We start from the raw sequence: 24,454 nt of genomic DNA, 5'->3' as shown, positions 1-24,454 counted from the left end.
ATTTTGGGTGGAGGTACATTTCAAAATGTGCAACAGTGAAGCAATGTATTATGAGAATTGTTACATCAGTCACATTATTGGCTGTAGAATGAGCTAACTGAGGAAATGTTAGTGAGCTTTCGTTGACGAGAATTTTTTTTAACTATTATCAGTCTTTTTCATGCTTCTCTTACTTGATTCACGACCATAATCGACCTTCAGCCCAATAAATTCATGTGGTCTCATAGGAGATTAGAAAAAAAAGTTAGACGAAAGAGTTACAAACTGTCCTTTCGGAACAAGCTCACTAACAGATTTTCAGTTGACTCATTCTGTACCCGCCAATATAAGGGAAAACAAAAACCTGAAAAAGCCAAATGATTCAGCATTTTTAATAAAACACGAATTCAAAAAGAATTTTAGTGCAAGCATGTTAGTAAAAAAAAAAAAAAAGGCCCCTGAAGTTATTCATATCCTTCAACACAAAAGGAATAGAAATAATATACAAACATACCAAAAAGAGACAAGACCCAAGAGCTTACAATCCAATGGGTATGAAAAGTGCAGCTTTTTCTAAATAACAAATTAATATACGGTAAGTCACCGGGTCTTTCTACTTTTTGTCAAGTCCATAAAAAGTTTTGTCAAGTTGAATATTGGACCCTGAGAAAGCCGGATGATTGTCGGCGAGGCTGATATTGATGATCAGCTGGTAATGATCTGCATCCACAATGGCGAGGAGTTCATATATATCACATGTAGACTGAACCTATGGATCTCCAGTGCTCCAGACCATGAAATGGTCATCAATCAGAATGTGCTCCATGAAATCCTTATTAACATTAACTGTAAACAACATCGAGCTAAAAATGATCATTATCCGTATTTACAACCTTAGAAGTAAGTCAGATTGTGAATGATGCTGTGTTGGAGAAGTTTCTTTATCGTAATAGCTTCAAGAGGAATCTTATGTTGTGTTTTCTGGAAACATGGACAGGAACGAATTACAAAGCAGCACAATCATTACCATGGACAATTATAATACTACTAAATAATGTTCTCTATGTACAAAAGAAAAATACTTTATTGCTGCCCCCTATGTACAAGAATATAACTACTATAATACTGCCCCTATGTACAAGAATATAACTACTATAATACTGCTCCTATGTACAAGAATATAACTACTATAATACTGCCCCTATGTACAAGAATATAACTACTATAATACTGCTCCTATGTACAGGAATATAACTACTATAATACTGCTCCTATGTACAAGAATATAACTACTATAATACTGCTCCTATGTACAAGAATATAACTACTATAATACTGCCCCCTATGTACAAGAATATAAGTACTATAATACTGCTCCTATGTACAAGAACATAACTACTATAATACTGCCCCCTATGTACAAGACTATAACTACTATAATACTGCTCCTATGTACAAGAATATAACTACTATAATACTGCTCCTATGTACAAGAATATAACTACTATAATACTGCCCCTATGTACAAGAATATAACTACTATAATACTGCTCCTATGTACAAGAATATAACTACTATAATACTGCTCCTATGTACAAGGATATAACTACTATAATACTGCTCCTATATACAAGAATATAACTACTATAATACTGCTCCTATGTACAAGAATATAACTACTATAATACTGCTCCTCTGTACAAGAATATAACTACTATAATACTGATCCTATGTACAAGAATATAACTACTATAATACTGCCCCCTATGTACAAGGATATAACTACTATAATACTGCCCCTATGTACAAGAATATAACTACTATAATACTGCTCCTATATACAAGAATATAACTACTATAATACTGCTCCCTATGTACAAGAATATAACTACTATAATACTGCCCCTATGTACAAGAATATAACTACTATAATACTGCCTCCTATGTACAAGAATATAACTACTATAATACTGCCCCTATGTACAAGAATATAACTACTATAATACTGCCTCCTATGTACAAGAATATAACTACTATAATACTGCTCCTATATACAAGAATATAACTACTATAATACTGCCCCTATGTACAAGAATATAACTACTATAATACTGCCTCCTATGTACAAGAATATAACTACTATAATACTGCTCCTATATACAAGAATATAACTACTATAATACTGCCCCTATGTACAAGAATATAACTACTATAATACTGCTCCTATATACAAGAATATAACTACTATAATACTGCCCCTATGTACAAGAATATAACTACTATAATACTGCTCCTATGTACAAGGATATAACTACTATAATACTGCTCCTATATACAAGAATATAACTACTATAATACTGCTCCTATGTACAAGAATATAACTACTATAATACTGCTCCTATGTACAAGGATATAACTACTATAATACTGCTCCTATATACAAGAATATAACTACTATAATACTGCTCCTATGTACAAGGATATAGCTACTATAATACTGCTCCTTTAAGTAGAATATAACTAAAATTAGACGCTTAAATGAATCTTTAGGGGATTGGGTCAGGACTGCCCATTGTTGCCAGGATCAGGGTCATCTATGATCTTAGCTCTATAGTAGGAGAGAGTTGGGCCTTTACCTCCATGTTATTCAAGGTCTCGTTATCATAGTAGTGAAGATATTGAGATTTATTACTTGGATATCCGAATCCTGCAATGTCAACCTGGTCACAGAAGTGAATGGCAAAGGAGATGGCCATGATGCCGGTGGTGGGTATCTAGGATCAGAGGAGAAGATCAGTGAGCGCCCTGCTGTCTGGAGTCCTCCTTCACATCCGCCTGTCAATCACTTACTGGATTTAGTCTCTTGGTTGTAAGATTGTATTTCAGGAGGTCAATACCAGCAACTTGCATGAAGTACGGGTTCAAGATTCGCAGGTTCTCAGGCTTCACGTCCCAGATTATTGGTGGCGATCTCCAGAAGCCCTTTTGAATCTGTAAAAAAATCTGAAGTCAAAAAACATATGGAAATATCAACCTAAAATAAAAATGTGCGGTCTTTAGTCTGTGCAGTATTATATTTTCACCGTATGGCGTCATTTCTATGTGTTCACAACATGATTCTGTTACTATTTGTGCTCACTGTATTAAGCCGTTACTATATGTGTTCACAGTATGGAGTTATTATATTGGAATAAAAAGTCTACACGCCCCTGTTACAAATCCCAGGTTTTTGTCATGTAAATAATTCTAAGACAGAACTTTTTTCCACCTGTAATGTCGCCCATAATCTGTACAAATCCACCGAGAAACCTACTGAAATCATTCTGGGTCTAAAAAATAAAAATAAAGATCTAAAATTATATGGTTGCATAAATCTACACACCCTTACACTGATACTTTATTGCAGTCCCCTGTGAATTTCTGGCAGCGTTCAGCGTTTTTGGGTCGGGGTCTATCACTCGGCACATCTAGCATTGGCGATCTTTGCCGCCTCCTCCTTGCAGCAGCTCCACATCTGTCAGATTGCGGGGGCATCTCCTGTGTATAGCGCCCTCTTCAGGTCATGATAGATTGTCCCTTGACTTCAGGTCTGGGCTCGTCTGTTCCAGAACTTACATCTTCTTCTGGTGACACCGTTTTTTAGTGATTTGGAGGTTGTTTAGGGTCATTGTCGCGGTGAAAGGTGAAATTCATCTTCAGCTTTTTAACAGAGGATTGAAGATGTAAAATTGTCTGATATTTGTTTTGTTCATAATTCTCTGCACCTCGACTAAATCAGCAGTTACAGCTGCTAAAAACCATCCCCAGAGCACAATGCTACCTCCACCATGCCTCACTGTGGGGATGGTGATCTTCTAGTGACACACATTGTTGGTTTTTCACTTTTTGGAATTATGGCCAGAAATTTCTCCCTTGGTCTCATCAGACAGAACATGTTGCCCACATAATTCACCAGGTTTGGATGTATTTCTTTGTAAGAAAAATCTTCTGTCTTGTCCTCTCTACCTCACAGGCCGGACATATAAAGAATATGAAAAATTGTTGTCACATGCAGTACACAACCCAAACTGGCCATAAATTCCTGCAGCTCCTTTAATGTTGCCTCTAGCAGTCTCCAGCACTAATTATCTTCTTGTCTTTTCATCAATTTTTGAGGGACATCCATTTCACTGTTCCGCCAAATTTCAGCGCCTTCTGGATGATGTCTTCAGTGTCCATGATAGATCTAATGCCTTGGAAATCTTTTTGCATCCTTCTACTGATAACTTTCCACAATGAGATCCTTTGCTGTGTTGTCAGCTGTTTATGGAAAAGAAAATGTCAGGAAAATCCTCCTAGAGCAGAGACACTTTCTGTGGGGTTAATCATGATCATTGTAAATGACGGCGGCCGAGCACTGATTACTATGTAACATGAGGGAAATGCGATCGGCTGATTCTAGACACGATCACGTCCCCTCACACTTATGAAACCACATTATTTTAATTTTGTTATTATTATTTTTTCCCTCAAAATGATTTTAGTTTGTTTCTCAGTGGATTTGTGCAGATTATGGCAACATAAAAAGGGAAAAAAGTCCTGAAATTATTATTTTTTGGTAGGATTGTTTTTTTACATGACAAAATCTTGTCATTTTAACAGGGAAGTGTAGATTTATTAGATCCGCTGTATATATATTCATAGTCAGCACCATTACTATAATTGTTCACAGCATGGCGTTATTACTATACGTAGATACTTTATAACACTATTACTATATATTCTGTCTATGGTAGTATTGCTATAGGCAGGCACAGCATAGTGGTATTACTATAAGTGCTTCTCACTAAATTAGAATATCCTTAAAAAGTTAATTTATTTCAGTTCTTCAATACAAAAAGTGAAGCTCCTATATTATATAGAGTCATTACACACAGAGGGATCTATTATATAGAGTCATTACACACAGAGGGATCTATTATATAGAGTCATTACACACAGAGGGATCTTGTCACGGGTGTGTTGCCACGAAGATCGTCACGAGTAGTGTTGAGCATTCCGATACTGAAATATCGGGTATCGGCCGATATTCACTGTATCGGAATTCCGATACTTAATTCCGATACTTTTATAATATCGAATACCGGAATCGGAAGTTCCCATAATGCCTGCGCTCTGCAGTGTCTCTGAAGGATGACAAGCTGGATGGCAGCGCTCAGCTGCGATCCAGCTTGTCATCAGAATGCCATCCCAGCGTGGGAGAATTCTCCTGATTGTTTAAAAGCCGGCGCGCGGTAAAAAGCCGCCGGCTTTTAAACAATCACGCAGCCCCATACTGCTTCCCCGCAGCCTCCCACCCCGATCCTCCGCTCCCCTCGCCACCTCCCATCCCGATCGTAAATTAGGACCGGGCGGGGAGCACAGCACCAAGGAGCGAAGGACCCGGGCGGGGAAGCCGGCAGTGAAAAGACTTCACCGCCGGCTTTCCCGTTCTGTGCTGCGCTTTCCCGCCGGTTATTTCAAATGAACAGCTGAGGTATCAGGTGATGCCGATCAGCTGTTCATTTGAAGTAGCCGCGGTGCCCTCAGAGGGTTCATGTGAGTTCATGCTTGACTGCATGAACTCACATCAACTTTCCCACGGCCGCACAGGTCAGCCTCACCTCCCAGACCCGTCATGATTAGTGTGTGTGCGGGGTGTGTGTGTGCGGGTGTGTGTGTGTGCGGGTGTGTGTGCGGGTGTGTGTGCGGGGTGTGTGTGCGGGGTGTCTGTGCGATGTGTGCGGGGTGTGTGTGTGCGGGGTGTGTGTGTGCGGGTGTGTGTGCGGGCAGACATAGGCCGATGTGACACTACTACTCCCATCGGCCTATGTCTGTCCCCCGTCCACTCCTGCCAGCAGGATCAGCTCGATGGGAGCAGTAGTTCCCATCAGCCTGATCCTGCTATATAAATTGCCCTACTGTGTCCCCAATAAATGTTAGATACATGTCATTGGTGGCCAGTGGTTACCTAAAAGAAATTAGTTCATACATTACCTGTCCCCGCCGATCGCCACCTAAAATAAAGTAAAAAATAAAAAACTACACCTATACTCACCAAGACACCTAATTCCCCGAAGCCATCGATCTCCTGTAATAAAATATAAAATAATAAACCACAACCTTATCCTTACCCCTCCGTAGCAGTCCACGAGTGTCCCACGAAGATCTCCAGTTCAGAGCAGCCACATAGAATGTGACCGCTCTGAACCGCTGCCGCCGCTAGAATGACGGGGCCGTAAGGGTTCACCGGAGTTCAGGCAGCGCTGCTCCGGTTAGCTCCTTTACGGCACTGCTGTATCGTGAGAAATTCCCACGGTACAGCACTGCCGTAAAGGAGGTCTCCGGAGCTGCGCTGCCTGAATGCACTCCGGTGACCTCAGTCAGTGGCTCCCGCTGCCGGGAGCGGACGTGTTCCCGGCAGCGTGAGCTTACAGCAGCCATGCACAGCTGTCACCATCTCCAGATGTGACAGCTGTGCATGGGAGATCAGCGCAGGAACGTGGACAGGTAACTATTTTTTTTTTAGTAAACTAAGAATTAAATAAAATGGTGTTTTATTTCAAATAAATTATTTTTTTCTGGGTGTAGTGTGTTTTTTCTTTTTAACACTTTGTAGGTTAGTAATGGGGGTGTCATATAGACGGCCATCATTACTAACCTGGGCTTCATGGCAGCTGGCGCTGACATGAACCCCACCACTATTACCCCCTGCCACCGCACCAGGGCAGCGTGGAAGAGCGAGGCTAAGTGCCAGAATTGGCGCATCCTATGGATGCGCCATTTCTGGGGCGGCTGACGGCTGGTGTTTCTAGCCTGGGAGGGGGCCAATATTCATGGCACCCTTCCTGAGCTATTAATATCAGCCCCCAGCTGTCTGCCTAGCCTTTGCTAGCTATTAAAATAGAGGGGACCCCACGTCATTTTTTTTTGGGGGGTCCCCCATTTTAATAGCTAGTAAAGGCTAGGTATTCAGCTGGGGGCTGATATTAGTAGCCTGGGAAGCTCCGTGGGTTTTACCCCCTTCCCAGGCTTCAAACATCTGCCCCAGCCGTCTGCTTAACCTCCGCTAGAGACTAAAATTATGGGGGATCCCACGCCATTTTTTTTTTAAATAAATCCTTTATTTTAACACTAAATGACATTTGAGGACTTAATAAAGATGCAGTCCCTAAATTATTATTTATTTTTTAATAAATTTTTCCCAAAACTTTTGACGTGGGCTTCGCCATATTTTTGTATGCCAGCCAGGTACAGCATCCAGCTTCTATGAACGCGCCATTTTCCGGGGCGGCCGCGGACTGCAATTTTCAGCGGGGGGGGGGAGGGCAAAAAGCTTGGGCCTCCCTGCGCTGCAGATTCCATCCCCCAGCTGCCTAGTTGTACCTGGCTGGACACAAAAATAAGGAGAAGCTCCACGTTTTTTTTTTTTTAATTATTTCATGAAATTCATGGAATAATTAAGAAAAAAAGGGCTTCCCTATATTGTTGTGTCCGGCTAGGTACAAATAGGCAGCTGGTGGTTGGGGGCAGCCCATTCCTGCCTGCTGTACCTGGCTGGACACAAATATAGTGTGAAGCCCCACGTCAATTTTTTTTTAATTATTTCAGGAAATTCATGAAATAATTAAAAAAAAATTATGTGGGGCTTCGCCCTATAATTGTGTCCAGCCAGGTACAGCAGGCAGGAACGGGCTGCCCCCAACCACCAGCTGCCTATTTGTACCTAGCCGGACACAACAATATAGGGAAGCCCTTTTTTTCTTAATTATTCCATGAATTTCATGAAATAATTAAAAAAAAAAATGTGTGGCGCTTCGCCCTATTTTTGTGTCCAGTCAGGTACAACTAGGCAGCTGGGGGCTGGAATCTGCAGCGCAGGGAGACCCAAGCTTTCTGGGTCCCACCCGCTGCAAATTGCAGTCCGCAGCCGCCCCGGAAAATGGCGCGTTCATAGAAGCGCCATCTTCTGGCGCTGTACCCAACTCATCCAGGGCCCTGGTGCGGTGGCTCACTGGGTAATAAAGGGGTTAAGGCCAGCTTGGCATTATCAGCTGGCCCTAAGCCCGAAATTCATGGGGTCACGCCAATATTAGACATGACCGCCATGAATTTCTAGTAAAGTATTTAAAAAAAACACAAACACCCAGAAAAAAGTCCTTTAATTGAAATAAAGACACAATTCTTTATTGTTCTAAATTAAACCATACTTACCGCCACACCCATTCCAGCTGAAGCCAACGATCTCCTGCAATAAAAGTAAAATAATAAAGCAACCTCATCCTTACCTTTCCATGGTTCCCAGGACAGCTTCAGCTCTGCTACATCGAGATGACAGGCTGGACCGCAGCAGAACGCTGCCATCCAGCCTGTCATCCCGCAGACACTGAGAAGCACAGGCATGCTTGCGCTCCTCAGTGTCTTTCTGTGACGTCATCCAGATGAGCCGAGGTCATGTCCAATGAACTCAGCTCACCTCATGCACGTCACTGACAGCGTGGGAAAATTCTCCTGCACTCAGCGCTTCAGCGTGAGAATTCTCCCACGCTGTCAGTGACGTGCATGAGGTGCGCCGAGTTCATGGGACATGACCTCACCTCATGCACGTCACTGACAGCGTGGGAAAATTCTCACGCTGAAGCGCTGAGTGCAGGAGAATTCTCCCACGCTGTCAGTGACGTACATGAGGTGAGCCGAGTTCATTGTCGGCTCATCTGGATGCCGTCACAGCCAGACACTGAGGAGTGGAAGTATGCCTGCGCTTCTCAGTGTCTGCGGGATGACAGGCTGGATGGCAGCGTTCTGCTGCGGTCCAGCCTGTCATCTCGATGTAGCAGAGCTGGAGCCGTCGTGGGAGCCATGGAAAGGTAAGGATGAGGTTGCTTTATTATTTTTCTTTTATTGCAGGAGATCGTTGGCTTCAGCTGGAATGGGCGTGATGGTAAGTATGGTTTAATTTAGAACAATAAAGAATTGTGTGTTTATTTCAATTAAAGGACTTTTTTCTGGGTGTTTGTGTTTTTTTTAAATACTTTACTAGAAATTCATGGTGGTCATGTCTAATATTGGCGTGACCCCATGAATTTCGGGCTTAGGGCCAGCTGATAATGCCAAGCTGGCCTTAACCCGTTTATTACCCAGTGAGCCACCGCATCAGGGCCCTGGATGAGTTGGGTACAGCGCCAGAAGATGGCGCTTCTATGAACGCGCCATTTTCCGGGGCGGCTGCGGACTGCAATTTGCAGCGGGTGGGGCCCAGAAAGCTTGGGCCTCCCTGCGCTGCAGATTCCAGCCCCCAGCTGCCTAGTTGTACCTGGCTGGACACAAAAATAGGGCGAAGCTCCACGTTTTTTTTTTTTTTAATTCATGAAATTCATGGAATAATTCAGAAAAAAAGGGCTTCCCTATATTGTTGTGTCCGGCTAGGTACAAATAGGCTGCTGGTGGTTGGGGGCAGCCCGTTCCTGCCTGCTGTACCTGACTGGACACAAATATAGGGCGAAGCCCCACATCAATTTTTTTAAATTATTTCATGAATTTCCTGAAATGATTTAAAAAAAATTGACGTGGGGCTTCGCACTATATTTGTGTCCAGCCAGGTACAGCAGGCAGGAACGGGCTGCCCCCAACCACCAGCTGCCTATTTGTACCTGGTTGGACACAACAATATAGGGAAGCCCTTTTTTTCTTAATTATTTCATGAATTTCATGAAATAATTAAAAAAAAAAAATACGTGAAGCTTCTCCCTATTTTTGTGTCCAGCCAGGTACAACTAGGCAGCTGGGGGATGGAATCTGCAGCGCAGGGAGGCCCAAGCTTTCTGCCCCCCCCCCTCCCCCCGCTGAAAATTGCAGTGCGCAGCCACCCCGGAAAATGGCGCGTTCATAGAAGCTGGATGCTGTACCTGGCTGGCATACAAAAATATGGCGAAGCCCACGTCAAAAGTTTTGGGAAAAATTAATTAAAAAATAAATAATAATTTAGGGACTGCATCTTTATTAACTCCTCAAATGTCATTTAGTGTTAAAATAAAGGACTTATTTTAAAAAAAATTGACGTGGGGCTTCGCCCTATATTTGTGTCCAGCCAGGTACAGCAGGCAGGAACAGGCTGCCCCCAACCACCAGCTGCCTATTTGTACCTGGCCGGACACAACAATATAGGGAAGCCCTTTTTTAAAAAAATTATTTCATGAAATAATTAAAAAAAAATTGACGTGGGGCTTCGCACTATATTTGTGTCCAGCCAGGTACAGCAGGCAGGAATGGGCTGCCCCCAACCACCAGCTGCCTATTTGTACCTGGTTGGACACAACAATATAGGGAAGCCCTTTTTTTCTTAATTATTCCATGAATTTCATGAAATAATTTTAAAAAAAAATGCGTGGGGCTTCGCCCTATTTTTGTGCCCAGCCAGATACAACTAGGCAGCTGGGGGCTGGAATCCGCAGCGCAGGGAGACCCAAGCTTTCTGGGCCACCCCCGCTGCAAATTGCAGTCCGCAGCCGCCCCAGAAAATGGCGCGTTCATAGAAGCGCCATCTTCTGGCGCTGTACCCAACTCATCCAGGGCCCTGGTGCGGTGGCTCACTGGGTAATAAAGGGGTTAAGGCCAGCTTGGCATTATCAGCTGGCCCTAAGCCCAAAATTCATGGGGTCACGCCAATATTAGACATGACCACCATGAATTTCTAGTAAAGTATTTAAAAAAACACAACACCCAGAAAAAAGTCCTTTAATTGAAATAAACACACAATTCTTTATTGTTCTAAATTAAACCATACTTACCATCACGCCCATTCCAGCTGAAGCCAACGATCTCCTGCAATAAAAGAAAAATAATAAAGCAACATCATCCTTACCTTTCCATGGCTCCCACGACAGCTTCAGCTCTGCTACATCGAGATGACAGGCTGGACCGCAGCAGAACGCTGCCATCCATCCTGTCATCCCGCAGACACTGAGAAGCGCAGGCATACTTCCACTCCTCAGTGTCTGGCTGTGACGGCATCCAGATGAGCCGAGGTCATGTCCAATGAACTCCGCTCACTTCATGTACGTCACTGACAGCGTGGGAAAATTCTCCTGCACTCAGCACTTCAGCGTGAGAATTTTCCCACGCTGTCAGTGACGTGCATGAGGTGAGCTGAGTTCATTGGACATGACCTCACCTCATGTATGTCACTGACAGCGTGGGAGAATTCTCACGCTGAAGCGCTGAGTGCAGGAGAATTTTCCCACGCTGTCAGTGACGTGCATGAGGTGAGCTGAGTTCATTGGACATGAACTCGGCTCATCTGGATGACGTCACAGAGAGACACTGAGGAGCGCAAGCATGCCTGCGCTTCTCAGTGTCTGCGGGATGACAGGCTGGATGGCAGCTTTCTGCTGCGGTCCAGCCTGTCATCTCGATGTAGCAGAGCTGGAGCTGTCCTGGGAACCATCGAAAGGTAAGGATGAGGTTGCTTTATTATTTTTCTTTTATTGCAGGAGATCGTTGGCTTCAGCTGGAATGGGCGTGATGGTAAGTATGGTTTAATTTAGAACAATAAAGAATTGTGTCTTTATTTCAATTAAAGGACTTTACTCTGGGTGTTTGTGTTTTCTTTTAACTTTGACTATGGGGTTAGTAATGGGGGTGTCTTATAGACGCCTCTCCATTACTAACCTGGGCTTGATGTCAGCTGGCATTATAAGCTGACATCAACCCCAACCCTATTACCCCCTGCCACCGCACCAGGGCAGCGTGGAAGAGCGAGGCTAAGTGCCAGAATTGGCGCATCCTATGGATGCGCCATTTCTGGGGCGGCTGACGGCTGGTGTTTCTAGCCTGGGAGGGGGCCAATATTCATGGCACCCTTCCTGGGCTATTAATATCAGCCCCCAGCTGTCTGCCTAGCCTGTGCTAGCTATTAAATTAGGGGGGACCCCACGTCATTTTTTTGGGGGGGTCCCCCATTTTAATAGCTAGTAAAGGCTAGGTATTCAGCTGGGGGCTGATATTAGTAGCCTGGGAAGCTCCGTGGGTATTACCCCCTTCCCAGGCTTCAAACATTTGCCCCAGCTGTCTGCTTAACCTCCGCTAGAGCCTAAAATTAAGGGGGACCCCACGCCAATTTTTTTTAAAATAAATCCTTTATTTTAATACTAAATGACAAGTACAGTAATCAACACTGTCACTGTACTTCATATATATGTGACTGACATGTTTCTATCTATCTAATCTATGTGTGATTCTCTATTCCTTCTATTCTAAATTGTCGGGTACAGATGCTGAATTGCCGGCCGGCTTTCTTAAAGAGACGGTGCATGAAAACACTATTATTTTTTTAAATAAATCCTTTACACTAAATGACAAGTTCTGTAAGCAACACTGTCACTGTACTTCATATATATGTGACTGACATGTTTCTATCTATCTAATCTATGTGTGAAGCTCTATTCTGTCTGTTATAAATTGTCGGGTACAGATGCTGAATTGCCGGCCGGCTTTTTTAAAGAGACGGTGCACGAAAACACTAATATTTTTTTTAATAAATCCTTTACACTAAATGACAAGTACAGTAAGCAACACTGTCACTGTACTTCATATATATGTGACTGACATGTTTCTATCTATCTAATCTATGTGTGATTCTCTATTCCTTCTATTCTAAATTGTCGGGTACAGATGCTGAATTGCCGGCCGGCTTTCTTAAAGAGACGGTGCATGAAAACACTATTATTTTTTTAAATAAATCCTTTACACTAAATGACAAGTTCTGTAAGCAACACTGTCACTGTACTTCTTATATATGTGACTGACATGTTTCTATCTATCTAATCTATGTGTGAAGCTCTATTCTGTCTGTTATAAATTGTCGGGTACAGATGCTGAATTGCCGGCCGGCTTTTTTAAAGAGACGGTGCACGAAAACACTAATATTTTTTTTAATAAATCCTTTACACTAAATGACAAGTACAGTAAGCAACACTGTCACTGTACTTCATATATATGTGACTGACATGTTTCTATCTATCTAATCTATGTGTGAAGCTCTATTCTTTCTGTTGTAAATTGTCGGGTACCGGTGAATGCCGCTGATGAATTGCCGGCTTTTCATGTCATTCTACATTATTCTTAGTTGTTTTACTTCATGTAGAATTAACCTACAAGGAAAGAAAGGGTTTATTTTCATTCCGATATTTGTGTCCCATTGACTTGCATTGGTTTCCGGTATCGGAATCGGCGATATCCGATACTTTTTGGGTATCGGCCCGATCCAATCCGATACGATATTTCCTGATATCGGAAGGTATCGCTCAACACTACTAGTCACGAGTACACAGCCTGACTTCTCGCAGCTGACTTGTTGGTGCTTTGTGTTTTCTCGGCAGTGAAGGAGTTAATTCTCTCTCTCTCTGGGCTAGCTGAGGTCCAGCCTCGCCCAGCTGCAATCAATGCTTCGTTAGTGAGACTCCTTTATATTCCTGCAGGTCTGTTTGTGAGGTGTCGGTGAAAGCTTTTCATTCAGACTTTCAGAGCGGATCGTGGTGTTTGGAGTTGCTGAGATAAGTGTATTTGAAAGTGTTATTTCCCTTTCCTCGCTTTATCATTTATCTCCTTTCCCGTTGGTGTTCCCTCTGTTGTAGTTTTGTTGAAGTTGTATGCAAGGTGGTTTTGGTTTTTCCCTTGTACTGTCTCGTTCGTCTAAATACTGTGTGTGGGCATATTATCGCTGGTTCCCAATTGTTGTGATTGGGGTCCTTCTCAGGACTAGATTACTGTGGTGCAGGGATCCTCAGGAGGTAGGGGTTACGCTGGCGGCCTGGACCTCTGTACCTTTAACAGTACCTCCAGGATGAGGGATTAGTCAGGGCCCCAGCTTAGGGTCAGCTTAGGCCCCCTACCTCCAGTATTCTGTGACAGTGTGACATTTTCACCGACCAACTTAGTTTTTCTCCAGCTACCATGGATCCAGTAGCCGGTCTAGCTCAGCAGTTGCAGAGTTTGTCCATGGGGCTGGCGGACGTTAGGTCCAAGGTTTTGCATCCTCTGGAGCAAGCCGGACCAGAACCTAAAGTAGCTCTCCCTGACAGGTTCACTGGGGGGCGGGACAAGTTTTTTGTTTTCCGGGAGGCATGCAAATTGTACTTTCGGCTGCGGCCTCGGTCATCGGGCAGTGAAGAACAAAGGGTGGGAATTGTCATCTCGCTCCTACAAGGGGACCCACAATCTTGGGCGTTCTCTCTTCCCCCTAGCTCCCCAGTTCTCCAGTCAGTGGATAGGTTTTTCGCTGCTTTGGGACTCGTATATGATGACCCAGATCGGATCTCCCTTGCTGAGTCTAAGTTACGTAGGATTCAGCAGGGAGATCGTCCGGCGGAGGAATTCTGTTCGGAGTTCCGTAGGTGGGCCACGGACACCCAGTGGAATGACCCGGCTCTTAGGAGCCAGTTTTGTCATGGTTTATCCGACAAATTACAGGATGTGTTGGCACAGTATGACTCTCCCGCGTCACTGGAAGCCGCTATGGCCCTTGCTATTCGCGTTGACAGACGGCTTCGGGAGAGGTGCGGGATAACTCTACCCCCTGTAATGTCTCCACCTCTTACAAGGTCCCCTCATATGGTGGTTCCCCTGGTCAGTCCGGAGGAGCCTATGCAATTAGGAGGGACATCATTTCGGGGAAGGGGACCGGTGGTGCGCCATAAGACAGGAAGGTGTTTCCTCTGCGGGAAAAAGGGACATTTTATTGGGGGGTGTCCATCCCGCCCCTTGCTGAGTAAAGAGTCGTCGAAAAAACTGTTGATCCCAGGTTGTGTGGTGGACGGCAATCTGGGAGTAGGTATTTCGTCCCTAGGTTCGTCTCAGTTTCTCGTACCGGCGGAGGTGGTGGTGGGTACGAGAACTGAGAGGATATCTGTTCTTCTGGATAGTGGGGCCGGGGCTAATCTGGTTGATGCTCGGTTTGCCCGGGTTCAAGGTATGCGATTGAGTGAGTTGGCTAAACCCATCCCCATATTCTCGATCGATGCCAGGCCTCTCGGTCAGGGAAGTTTTTTGCAAGCTGTGCATGGCGTAAAACTTCAAGTGGGGGCAATACATAAAGAACTGTTGTCTTGCTACGTGTTGGAGGGTCTTCCCACTCCTATAGTGTTGGGCCTTCCTTGGTTAGCTAAGCATAACCCTGTTATTAATTGGCAAACCAGAGAGATAAGCCAATGGAGTAAATTCTGTAATAAAAACTGCATGAACACGGTCATCGGTGCGGTTACTCCTTGGGTCTTACCTCCATTTCTGGCAGACTTTGAGGATGTATTCTCGGAGAATGGGTGTCAGGAACTACCTCCTCATCGCGAGTATGACTGTTCTGTTAAACTGCTCCCTGAGGCCAAGTTACCTAAAGCTAGGTTGTATAACCTTTCTGGTCCTGAGAGGCAGGCCATGAAGGATTATATTTCTGAAAGTCTGGCTAAGGGGCATATTAGACCTTCATCTTCACCGGTGGCCGCGGGGTTCTTCTTTGTTAAGAAGAAAGATGGAGGCCTACGCCCTTGCCTGGATTTCCGTGAACTTAATCGGATTACGGTCCGAGATCCGTATCCGCTCCCACTTATTCCCGATCTCTTTAATCAGATCGTGGGCGCCAAATGGTTCTCTAAGTTGGATCTCAGGGGGGCGTACAATTTGATTAGGATGAAGGAGGGGGATGAGTGGAAGACGGCTTTTAACACTCCGGAGGGGCATTATGAGAACCTTGTCATGCCATTCGGTCTGACTAATGCCCCGGCGGTGTTTCAACACTTTGTTAATGATATTTTTCGCCACCTGGTGGGACAGTTTGTTGTCATATATCTGGATGATATCTTAATTTACTCGCCGGATCTGGTGTCTCATCAGGAGCACGTTAGACAGGTGTTACAGATCTTGCGGGATAATAAACTGTATGCCAAGTGGGAAAAGTGTGTGTTCGCCGTACAGGAACTCCAGTTTTTAGGCTTCCTGGTTTCTGCGTCCGGTTTTCGTATGGACCCTGGGAAAGTGCGGGCAGTTCTTGAGTGGGATCGGCCGGAGAATCTTAAGGCACTACAACGTTTCCTGGGGTTTGCTAACTATTACCGGAAGTTCATTCGTAATTTCTCGTCCGTGGTTAAGCCTCTCACAGACATGACTAAAAAGGGGACGGATTTTTCTAGGTGGTCTGACAAGGCTTGTCAAGCATTCTCCTCCTTGAAAAAATGTTTTGCCTCGGCACCCATACTCATTCAACCTGATGCGTCTCAGCCATTCTTTGTAGAGGTAGACGCTTCCGAGGTAGGGGTGGGAGCAGTATTGTCACAGGGTTCGTCCCCTGGTAAGTGGCATCCGTGCGCCTTTTTCTCTAAAAAATTGTCGTCCGCTGAGAGGAATTACGATGTCGGCAATAGGGAACTCCTGGCCATTAAGTTAGCTTTTGAGGAGTGGCGCCATTTTTTGGAGGGGGCAGTTCATCCGGTCACCGTCATCACCGATCACAAGAACCTGCTATATCTGGAGTCCGCTAAACGTCTGAATCCCAGACAAGCTAGGTGGTCATTGTTTTTTACCAGGTTTAATTTCGTCGTTACATATCGTCCTGGGTCTAAAAATGTAAAGGCGGATGCCTTATCTCGTAGTTTCCCTGGGGCCGGGAATACGGACGACCCGATTCCTGTTCTTCAGGAGGGGGTGGTGGTTTCGGCAGTATGCTCTGAGCTGGAGGAGGAGATATTGGAGGCTCAGGGGGACGCCCCTGTTGGACCTCCGGGGAGACTGTTCGTTCCAGATCAGTTGCGACAAAAGGTGATCGAGGCACACCATAACTCAGTTTTTGCAGGACACCCGGGGAGTAAAGCAACTGTGGATCTCCTCTCGCGTCGGTTTTGGTGGCCTAACTTACATAAAGAGGTGGTAACTTTTGTCGCGTCCTGTGGGGTTTGTGCGCGCTCTAAGACCTCACATACCCGTCCGTCTGGGGCCCTCTTACCTTTGAAGATCCCGGAGCGTCCTTGGACTCATCTGTCTATGGACTTTATTACGGACCTCCCTCTGTCTTCGGGTAAAACGGTCATACTCGTTGTAGTGGACAGGTTCAGCAAGATGGCACATTTTATCGCTCTTCCGGCTCTCCCTAATGCTAAAACTCTTGCGCAGGTGTTCATTGGGGAGATTGTGAGGCTTCACGGGGTACCCTCCGAGGTGGTGTCTGATCGGGGGTCTCAGTTTGTGTCCAAGTTCTGGAAGGCGTTTTGTGCACGGCGGGGGATGCATTTGTCATTCTCGTCGGCTTTTCATCCTCAGACCAATGGTCAGACGGAACGTATGAACCAGAGCTTGGAGACATATCTTCGGTGTTTTGTGTCAGAGAACCAGGAGGACTGGGCTTCTTTCCTACCTCTGGCAGAGTTTGCTCTCAATAATAGGCGAAGCGAGTCCACTGGTAAGTCCCCGTTTTTTGGGGCATATGGTTTTCACCCCCAGTTTTGTACTTTCAGTAGGGGGGGCTCTTCGGGGGTTCCGGAGGAGGAACGATTTTCCTCATCTCTCGCTTCAGTATGGAGAGGGATGCTGAAGAATCTGAATACTATGGGGAACCGATACAAACGTATGGCTGATAGGAGGAGAGTGTCTGGTCCGGACCTAAGTGTGAACGATCAGGTATGGTTGTCTACCAGGAATATTAAACTTAAGGTTCCCTCCTGGAAACTGGGTCCCAGGTTCATCGGGCCGTACAGAATCAGTTCTGTTATTAATCCGGTGGCATTCCGTCTTGACCTCCCCCCTACGTTTAAAATTCACAACGTGTTTCACAGATCATTGCTTAAGAGGTATGTGGCGCCGGTGGTACCGTCACCTTTACCTCCCCCTCCTGTGGTTGTCAATGGTAACTTGGAGTTCCAGGTATCGAGGGTCATTGATTCACGCTTTAATCGCCGGTCCCTTCAGTACTTGGTTCATTGGAAGGGGTATGGTCCTGAGGAGAGGATGTGGGTTCCTGCGTCGGATATTAACGCAGACCGATTAGTTCGGGCCTTCCACACGACTCACCCGGATAAACCTGGCCCTGAGGGTCCGGAGGCCCCTCGTAGAAGGGGGGGTACTGTCACGGGTGTGTTGCCACGAAGATCGTCACGAGTACACAGCCTGACTTCTCGCAGCTGACTTGTTGGTGCTTTGTGTTTTCTCGGCAGTGAAGGAGTTAATTCTCTCTCTCTCTGGGCTAGCTGAGGTCCAGCCTCGCCCAGCTGCAATCAATGCTTCGTTAGTGAGACTCCTTTATATTCCTGCAGGTCTGTTTGTGAGGTGTCGGTGAAAGCTTTTCATTCAGACTTTCAGAGCGGATCGTGGTGTTTGGAGTTGCTGAGATGAGTGTATTTGAAAGTGTTATTTCCCTTTCCTCGCTTTATCATTTATCTCCTTTCCCGTTGGTGTTCCCTCTGTTGTAGTTTTGTTGAAGTTGTATGCAAGGTGGTTTTGGTTTTTCCCTTGTACTGTCTCGTTCGTCTAAATACTGTGTGTGGGCATATTATCGCTGGTTCCCAATTGTTGTGATCGGGGTCCTTCTCAGGACTAGATTACTGTGGTGCAGGGATCCTCAGGAGGTAGGGGTTACGCTGGCGGCCTGGACCTCTGTACCTTTAACAGTACCTCCAGGATGAGGGATTAGTCAGGGCCCCAGCTTAGGGTCAGCTTAGGCCCCCTACCTCCAGTATTCTGTGACAGTGTGACAGATCTATTATATAGAGTCATTACACACACAGGGATCTATTATATAGAGTCATTACACGCAGAGGGATCTATTATATAGAGTCATTACACGCAGAGGGATCTATTATATAGAGTCATTACACACAGAGCGATCTATTATATAGAGTCATTACACACAGAGGGATCTATTATATAGAGTCATTACAGACAGAGGGATCTATTCTATAGAGTCATTACACACAGAGGGATCTATTATATAGAGTCATTACACGCAGAGGGATCTATTCTATAGAGTCATTACATGCAGAGGGATCTATTATATAGAGTCATTACACGCAGAGGGATCTATTATATAGAGTCATTACACACAGAGAGATCTATTATATAGAGTCATTACACACAGAGGGATCTATTATACAGAGTCATTACACACAGAGGGATCTATTATATAGAGTCATTACACACAGAGGGATCTATTATATAGAGTCATTACACACAGAGGGATCTATTATATACAGTCATTACACGCAGAGGGATCTATTATATAGAGCCATTACACGCAGAGGGATCTATTATATAGAGTCATTACACGCAGAGGGATCTATTATATAGAGTCATTCCACACAGAGCGATCTATTATATAGAGTCATTACACACAGGGATCTATTATATAGAGCCATTACACGCAGAGGGATCTATTATATAGAGTCATTACACGCAGAGGGATCTATTATATAGAGTCATTACACACAGAGGGATCTATTATATAGAGTCATTACACACAGAGGGATCTATTACATGTAGAGCCGGCGTCCCTGCCCTCTGCTAGGCAGGGACGCTGTTCCCCTCACCTCTCTGCTCCGTGCCCGGCGTCCTCCTCCCGCTCTGCTGGCAGCGCGCGCTCCTTCCCGGCCACTGTGCTTAGGGCGCGCACGCGCGCCCTCCCTCCCTCTTAAAGGGGCCGCGCGCGCCGTCCTAAGGAGTCCCCGGCCAATGGCCGGAGGACTTTACCATATATAAGGCACCTCCTCCAAAATGGAGGTGCCCAAGCAATGTTGTTGCACCGTTCTACTCTGCTTCAGCCCTCAGGTCCCGTTGCCAGTTACCTGCCAGTTACCTGCCAGATTCCTGCCAGCTTGCTGTCCTAATCCTGCCTGATTTCCTGTTACCTGCCTGCCTGCCTGAGGTCCGACGGTCTGCCTTACAACTCCGGTCAGTCTGTCTAAGGACCAACTTGCCCGCTCACCTGGGAGCGCACATCAGCTACCTGCCTGCTTGCCTGAGGTCCGACGGTCTGCCTTACAACTCCGGTCAGTCTGTCTATGGACCAGCTTGCCCGCTCACCTGGGAGCGCTTCTCCGCTACCTGCCTGCTTGCCTGCCCGGAGGCTCCGCTGTCACGTGCTGTGACCACCAGCTATTCCAGACTCTTGCCCGCTCACCTGGGAGCGCTTCTCCGCTACCTGCCTGCTTGCCTGCCCGGAGGCTCCGCTGTCACGTGCTGTGACCACCAGTTATTCCAGACTCTTGCCCGCTCACCTGGGAGCGCTTCTCCGCTACCTGCCTGCTTGCCTACCTGGAGGCTCCGCCGTCACGTGCTGTGACCACCTGCTATTCCAGAGACTCTCGCTTGCTGGGAGCACACATCCTCCATCTGCCTTGCTAGCCTACCTGGAGGTTCAGCCATCACAGGTCGTACCTACCCTTTACCTAGAGACTGCCCCGGTCACTTGCCGTGACCTCCAGCCCGTTCTTCCAGAGACTGCCCCGGTCACTTGCCGTGACCTCCAGCCCGTTCTTCCAGAGACTGCCCTGATCACTTGCCGTGACCTCCTGCCCGTACACCCAGAGACTGTCCCGGTCACCTGCTGTGACTGCCTGCCTGGTCGCCACCCGCTCCCTTACAAGGACCGCTCCCTTGTATAGTAGCCCAGAGGTTCCGCCTCCCAGACCCGTTACATTACATAGAGTCATTGCACACAGAGGGATCTATTATATAGAGTCATTACACGCAGAGGGATCTATTATATAGAGTCATTACACGCAGAGGGATCTATTCTATAGAGTCATTATGCAGAGGGATCTATTATATAGAGTCATTACACACAGAGGGATCTATTATATAGAGTCATTACACGCAGAGGGATCTATTATATAGAGTCATTACACGCAGAGGGATCTATTATATAGAGTCATTGCACACAGAGGGATCTATTATATAGAGTCATTACACGCAGAGGGATCTATTATATAGAGTCATTACACACAGAGGGATCTATTATATAGAGTCATTATGCAGAGGGATCTATTATATAGAGTCATTACACACAGAGGGATCTATTATATAGAGTCATTACACGCAGAGGGATCTATTATATAGAGTCATTACACGCAGAGGGATCTATTATATAGAGTCATTACACACAGAGGGATCTATTATATAGAGTCATTACACACAGTGATCTATTATATAGAGTCATTACACACAGAGGGATCTATTTCACGTCTTTATTTCTGTTAATGTTGATTATTATGGCTCACAGCCAATGAAATCACAAAACTCATTATCTCAGTAAATTAGAATAATTAATAAAAACACCTGCAAAGGCTTCCGATGGGTTTAAAAAGTTCCCTTAGTCTGTTTCAGTAGGCTCCACAATCATGGGGAAAACTGCTGACTTGGATTGGAGACTACCAGTCCTGCGAGGATGCCATCAAAAGCCAAGTAACGTTCTAGAGTGGCTATCTCCCAAAGATCTCGCATCTCTTTGAGGAGGCGCCGTTCAATTCTTTTAAGTGATTCTTTAGTTTGATCAATAATTTTTGTGTTCCGTGGTGGCGTTGTTTGGTAATGGGAAAATTTAAAGAACTTTTGGATATTTTAGATGCGACCAAAAATCATTGGACGAATTTCTGCAGGAAACCAACAACAACGAATTCTACCTTGAATTCTCCTCAAATACCAGTTCCCAGGAGGGCAATTTTCTGGACATAAATATTTTCATTGAACAAGGTGAATTACACACAGGAACCTTCTCCAAACCAACGGATGTCAATAGCTTTATCCCTTTGGACAGTTGCCATCTCCCAAATTGGCTACTGAATATACCCAGAAGCCAATATATGCGACTACACAGGAACTGTTCCAAAAGAAATGACTTCGAAGAAGAAGCAAAAACTCTGACAAATCATATATGGTCTCAGATGCCCATGTCATAAACTATACATCGGACGCACCAAGCGACCAATGCATGTAAGAATTAATGAACATCTCTGGAACATTAGGAATAAATTCACAGGCCACCCCCTCTCCAAACATAATAAAACATGGGGGAAAAATTCAGGGCACACAGATAATAGGCATCCAAACAGTGCCAAGACATTGGCGGCAGGGCAACTATGTACAACTCATGTCTCGGATTGAAAGTCAATGGATTTTTAATATGGACACACTCAAACCCAGAGGTCTGAACAGTGAGATAGTTATTTGCATTCAATGATTAAAAGACCGCCCGCATCAGGAATTAGCATATATAAGAAGCAGAGACACCACCCAGGACCATCCCTGAGGAAGGAAACCGCATCTGTTTCCGAAACGCCTTAGCATTTTTGGTCCTCTCAGCTATCCTTAGCTGCTCCATCACGTGATTGTCACGTGACCGTGATTGTCACGTCAGGTCCTGCTCGTTCTGCCTGCCTCACCACAAGCAAGCGCACCAACGAGCACTACACCATCATAAGCACGAGTCACCGGCCGGGACTCTGCTTCACCACACTACCAGCCAGAATCGCCTCACGTGCCTCCTCTCAGGACTTCCGGACACCGCCGAGGGAAAACCACCACTACAGCCACGCACCGACGGCAAACTCACCGAAGCAGCTTCATCTTACTCACGCTGCTCCAAGGTATTGCAAGCATTGCTGAAGCCACGCACTAACTGTGCACTTACCGGAGGTAAGACTCTCTTCACAAGCCTCGCCAATACTGATGACTGCACACTTACCGGAGGTATGACTCTCTTCACAGGCCTCGCCAATACTGATGACTGCGCACTTACCGGAGGTAAGACTCTCTTCAAAGGCCTCGCCAATACTGATGACTGCGCACTTACCGGAGGTAAGACTCTCTTCAAAGGCCTCGCCAATACTGATGACTGCGCACTTACCGGAGGTAAGACTCTCTTCACACGCCTCGCCAATACTGATGACTGCACACTTACCGGAGGTAAGACTCTCTTCACAGGCCTCACCAATACTGATGACTGCACACTTACCGGAAGTAAGACTCTCTTCACAGGCCTCGCCAATACTGATGACTGCACACTTACCGGAGGTAAGACTCTCTTCACAGGCCTCGCCAATACTGATGACTGCACACTTACCGGAGGTAAGACTCTCTTCAAAGGCCTCGCCAATACTGATGACTGCGCACTTACCGGAGGTAAGACTCTCTTCACAGACCAATACTGATGACTGCACACTTACCGGAGGTAAGACTCTCTTCACAGGCCTCGCCAATACTGATGACTGCACACTTACCGGAGGTAAGACTCTCTTCAAAGGCCTCGCCAATACTGATGACTGCGCACTTACCGGAGGTAAGACTCTCTTCACAGACCAATACTGATGACTGCACACTTACCGGAGGTAAGACTCTCTTCACAGGCCTCGCCAATACTGATGACTGCACACTTACCGGAGGTAAGACTCTCTTCAAAGGCCTCGCCAGTACTGATGACTGCGCACTTACCGGAGGTAAGACTCTCTTCACAGACCAATACTGATGACTGCACACTTACTGGAGGTAAGACTCTCTTCACAGGCCTCGCCAATACTGATGACTGCACACTTATTGGAGGTAAGACTCTCTTCACAGACCAATACTGATGACTGCGCACTTACCGGAGGTAAGACTCTCTTCACAGACCAATACTGATGACTGCACACTTACTGGAGGTAAGACTCTCTTCAAAGGCCTCGCCAATACTGATGACTGCGCACTTACCGGAGGTAAGACTCTCTTCACAGGCCTCGCCAATACTGATGACTGCGCACTTACCAGAGGTAAGACTCTCTTCACAGGCCTCACCATTACTGATGACTGCACACTTACCGGAGGTAAGACTCTCTTCACAGACCAATACTGATGACTGCGCACTTACCGGAGGTAAGACTCTCTTCACAGACCAATACTGATGACTGCACACTTACCGGAGGTAAGACTCTCTTCACAGGCCTCGCCAATACTGATGACTGCACACTTACCGGAGGTAAGACTCTCTTCACAGACCAATACTGATGACTGCGCACTTACCGGAGGTAAGACTCTCTTCACAGACCAATACTGATGACTGCACACTTACTGGAGGTAAGACTCTCTTCACAGGCCTCGCCAATACTGATGACTGCGCACTTACCGGAGGTAAGACTCTCTTCACAGACCAATACTGATGACTGCGCACTTACCGGAGGTAAGACTCTCTTCACAGACCAATACTGATGACTGCACACTTACTGGAGGTAAGACTCTCTTCACAGGCCTCGCCAATACTGATGACTGCGCACTTACCGGACGTAAGACTCTCTTCACAGACCAATACTGATGACTGCACACTTACCGGAGGTAAGACTCTCTTCATAGGCCTCGCCAATACTGATGACTACGCACTTACTGGAGGTAAGACTCTCTTCACAGGCCTCGCCAATACTGATGACTGCACACTTACCGGAGGTAAGACTCTCTTCACAGG

The 24,454-nt window shown here is 45.7% G+C and overlaps 1 protein-coding gene across 4 annotated transcripts in view; it reads right to left on the bottom strand.

Moving 5' to 3' along the window:
• Positions 1-413: 413 nt before the first annotated feature.
• Positions 414-24,454, bottom strand: part of LOC141171846 (CMP-N-acetylneuraminate-beta-galactosamide-alpha-2,3-sialyltransferase 4-like) — a 114,013-nt gene continuing 89,972 nt past the window's right edge. For all 4 annotated transcript variants that reach the window (XM_073655474.1, XM_073655471.1, XM_073655472.1 and 1 more), the window contains 3 exons: positions 2,830-2,970; positions 2,616-2,753; positions 414-960 (listed from right to left, as the gene is read on the bottom strand). In XM_073655474.1, the coding sequence (XP_073511575.1) occupies positions 874-960; positions 2,616-2,753; positions 2,830-2,970 (366 nt within the window). In that variant the 3' untranslated portion in view covers positions 414-873. The remainder of the gene's footprint in view (positions 961-2,615; positions 2,754-2,829; positions 2,971-24,454) is intronic.

Source organism: Phyllobates terribilis, unplaced genomic scaffold, assembly GCF_046119375.1.
Source record: "Phyllobates terribilis strain yellow unplaced genomic scaffold, ASM4611937v1 Scaffold_12__6_contigs__length_324123572, whole genome shotgun sequence".
Lineage (NCBI taxonomy): Eukaryota > Metazoa > Chordata > Amphibia > Anura > Dendrobatidae > Phyllobates > Phyllobates terribilis.
This window is presented reverse-complemented; position numbering and strand designations above follow the sequence as displayed.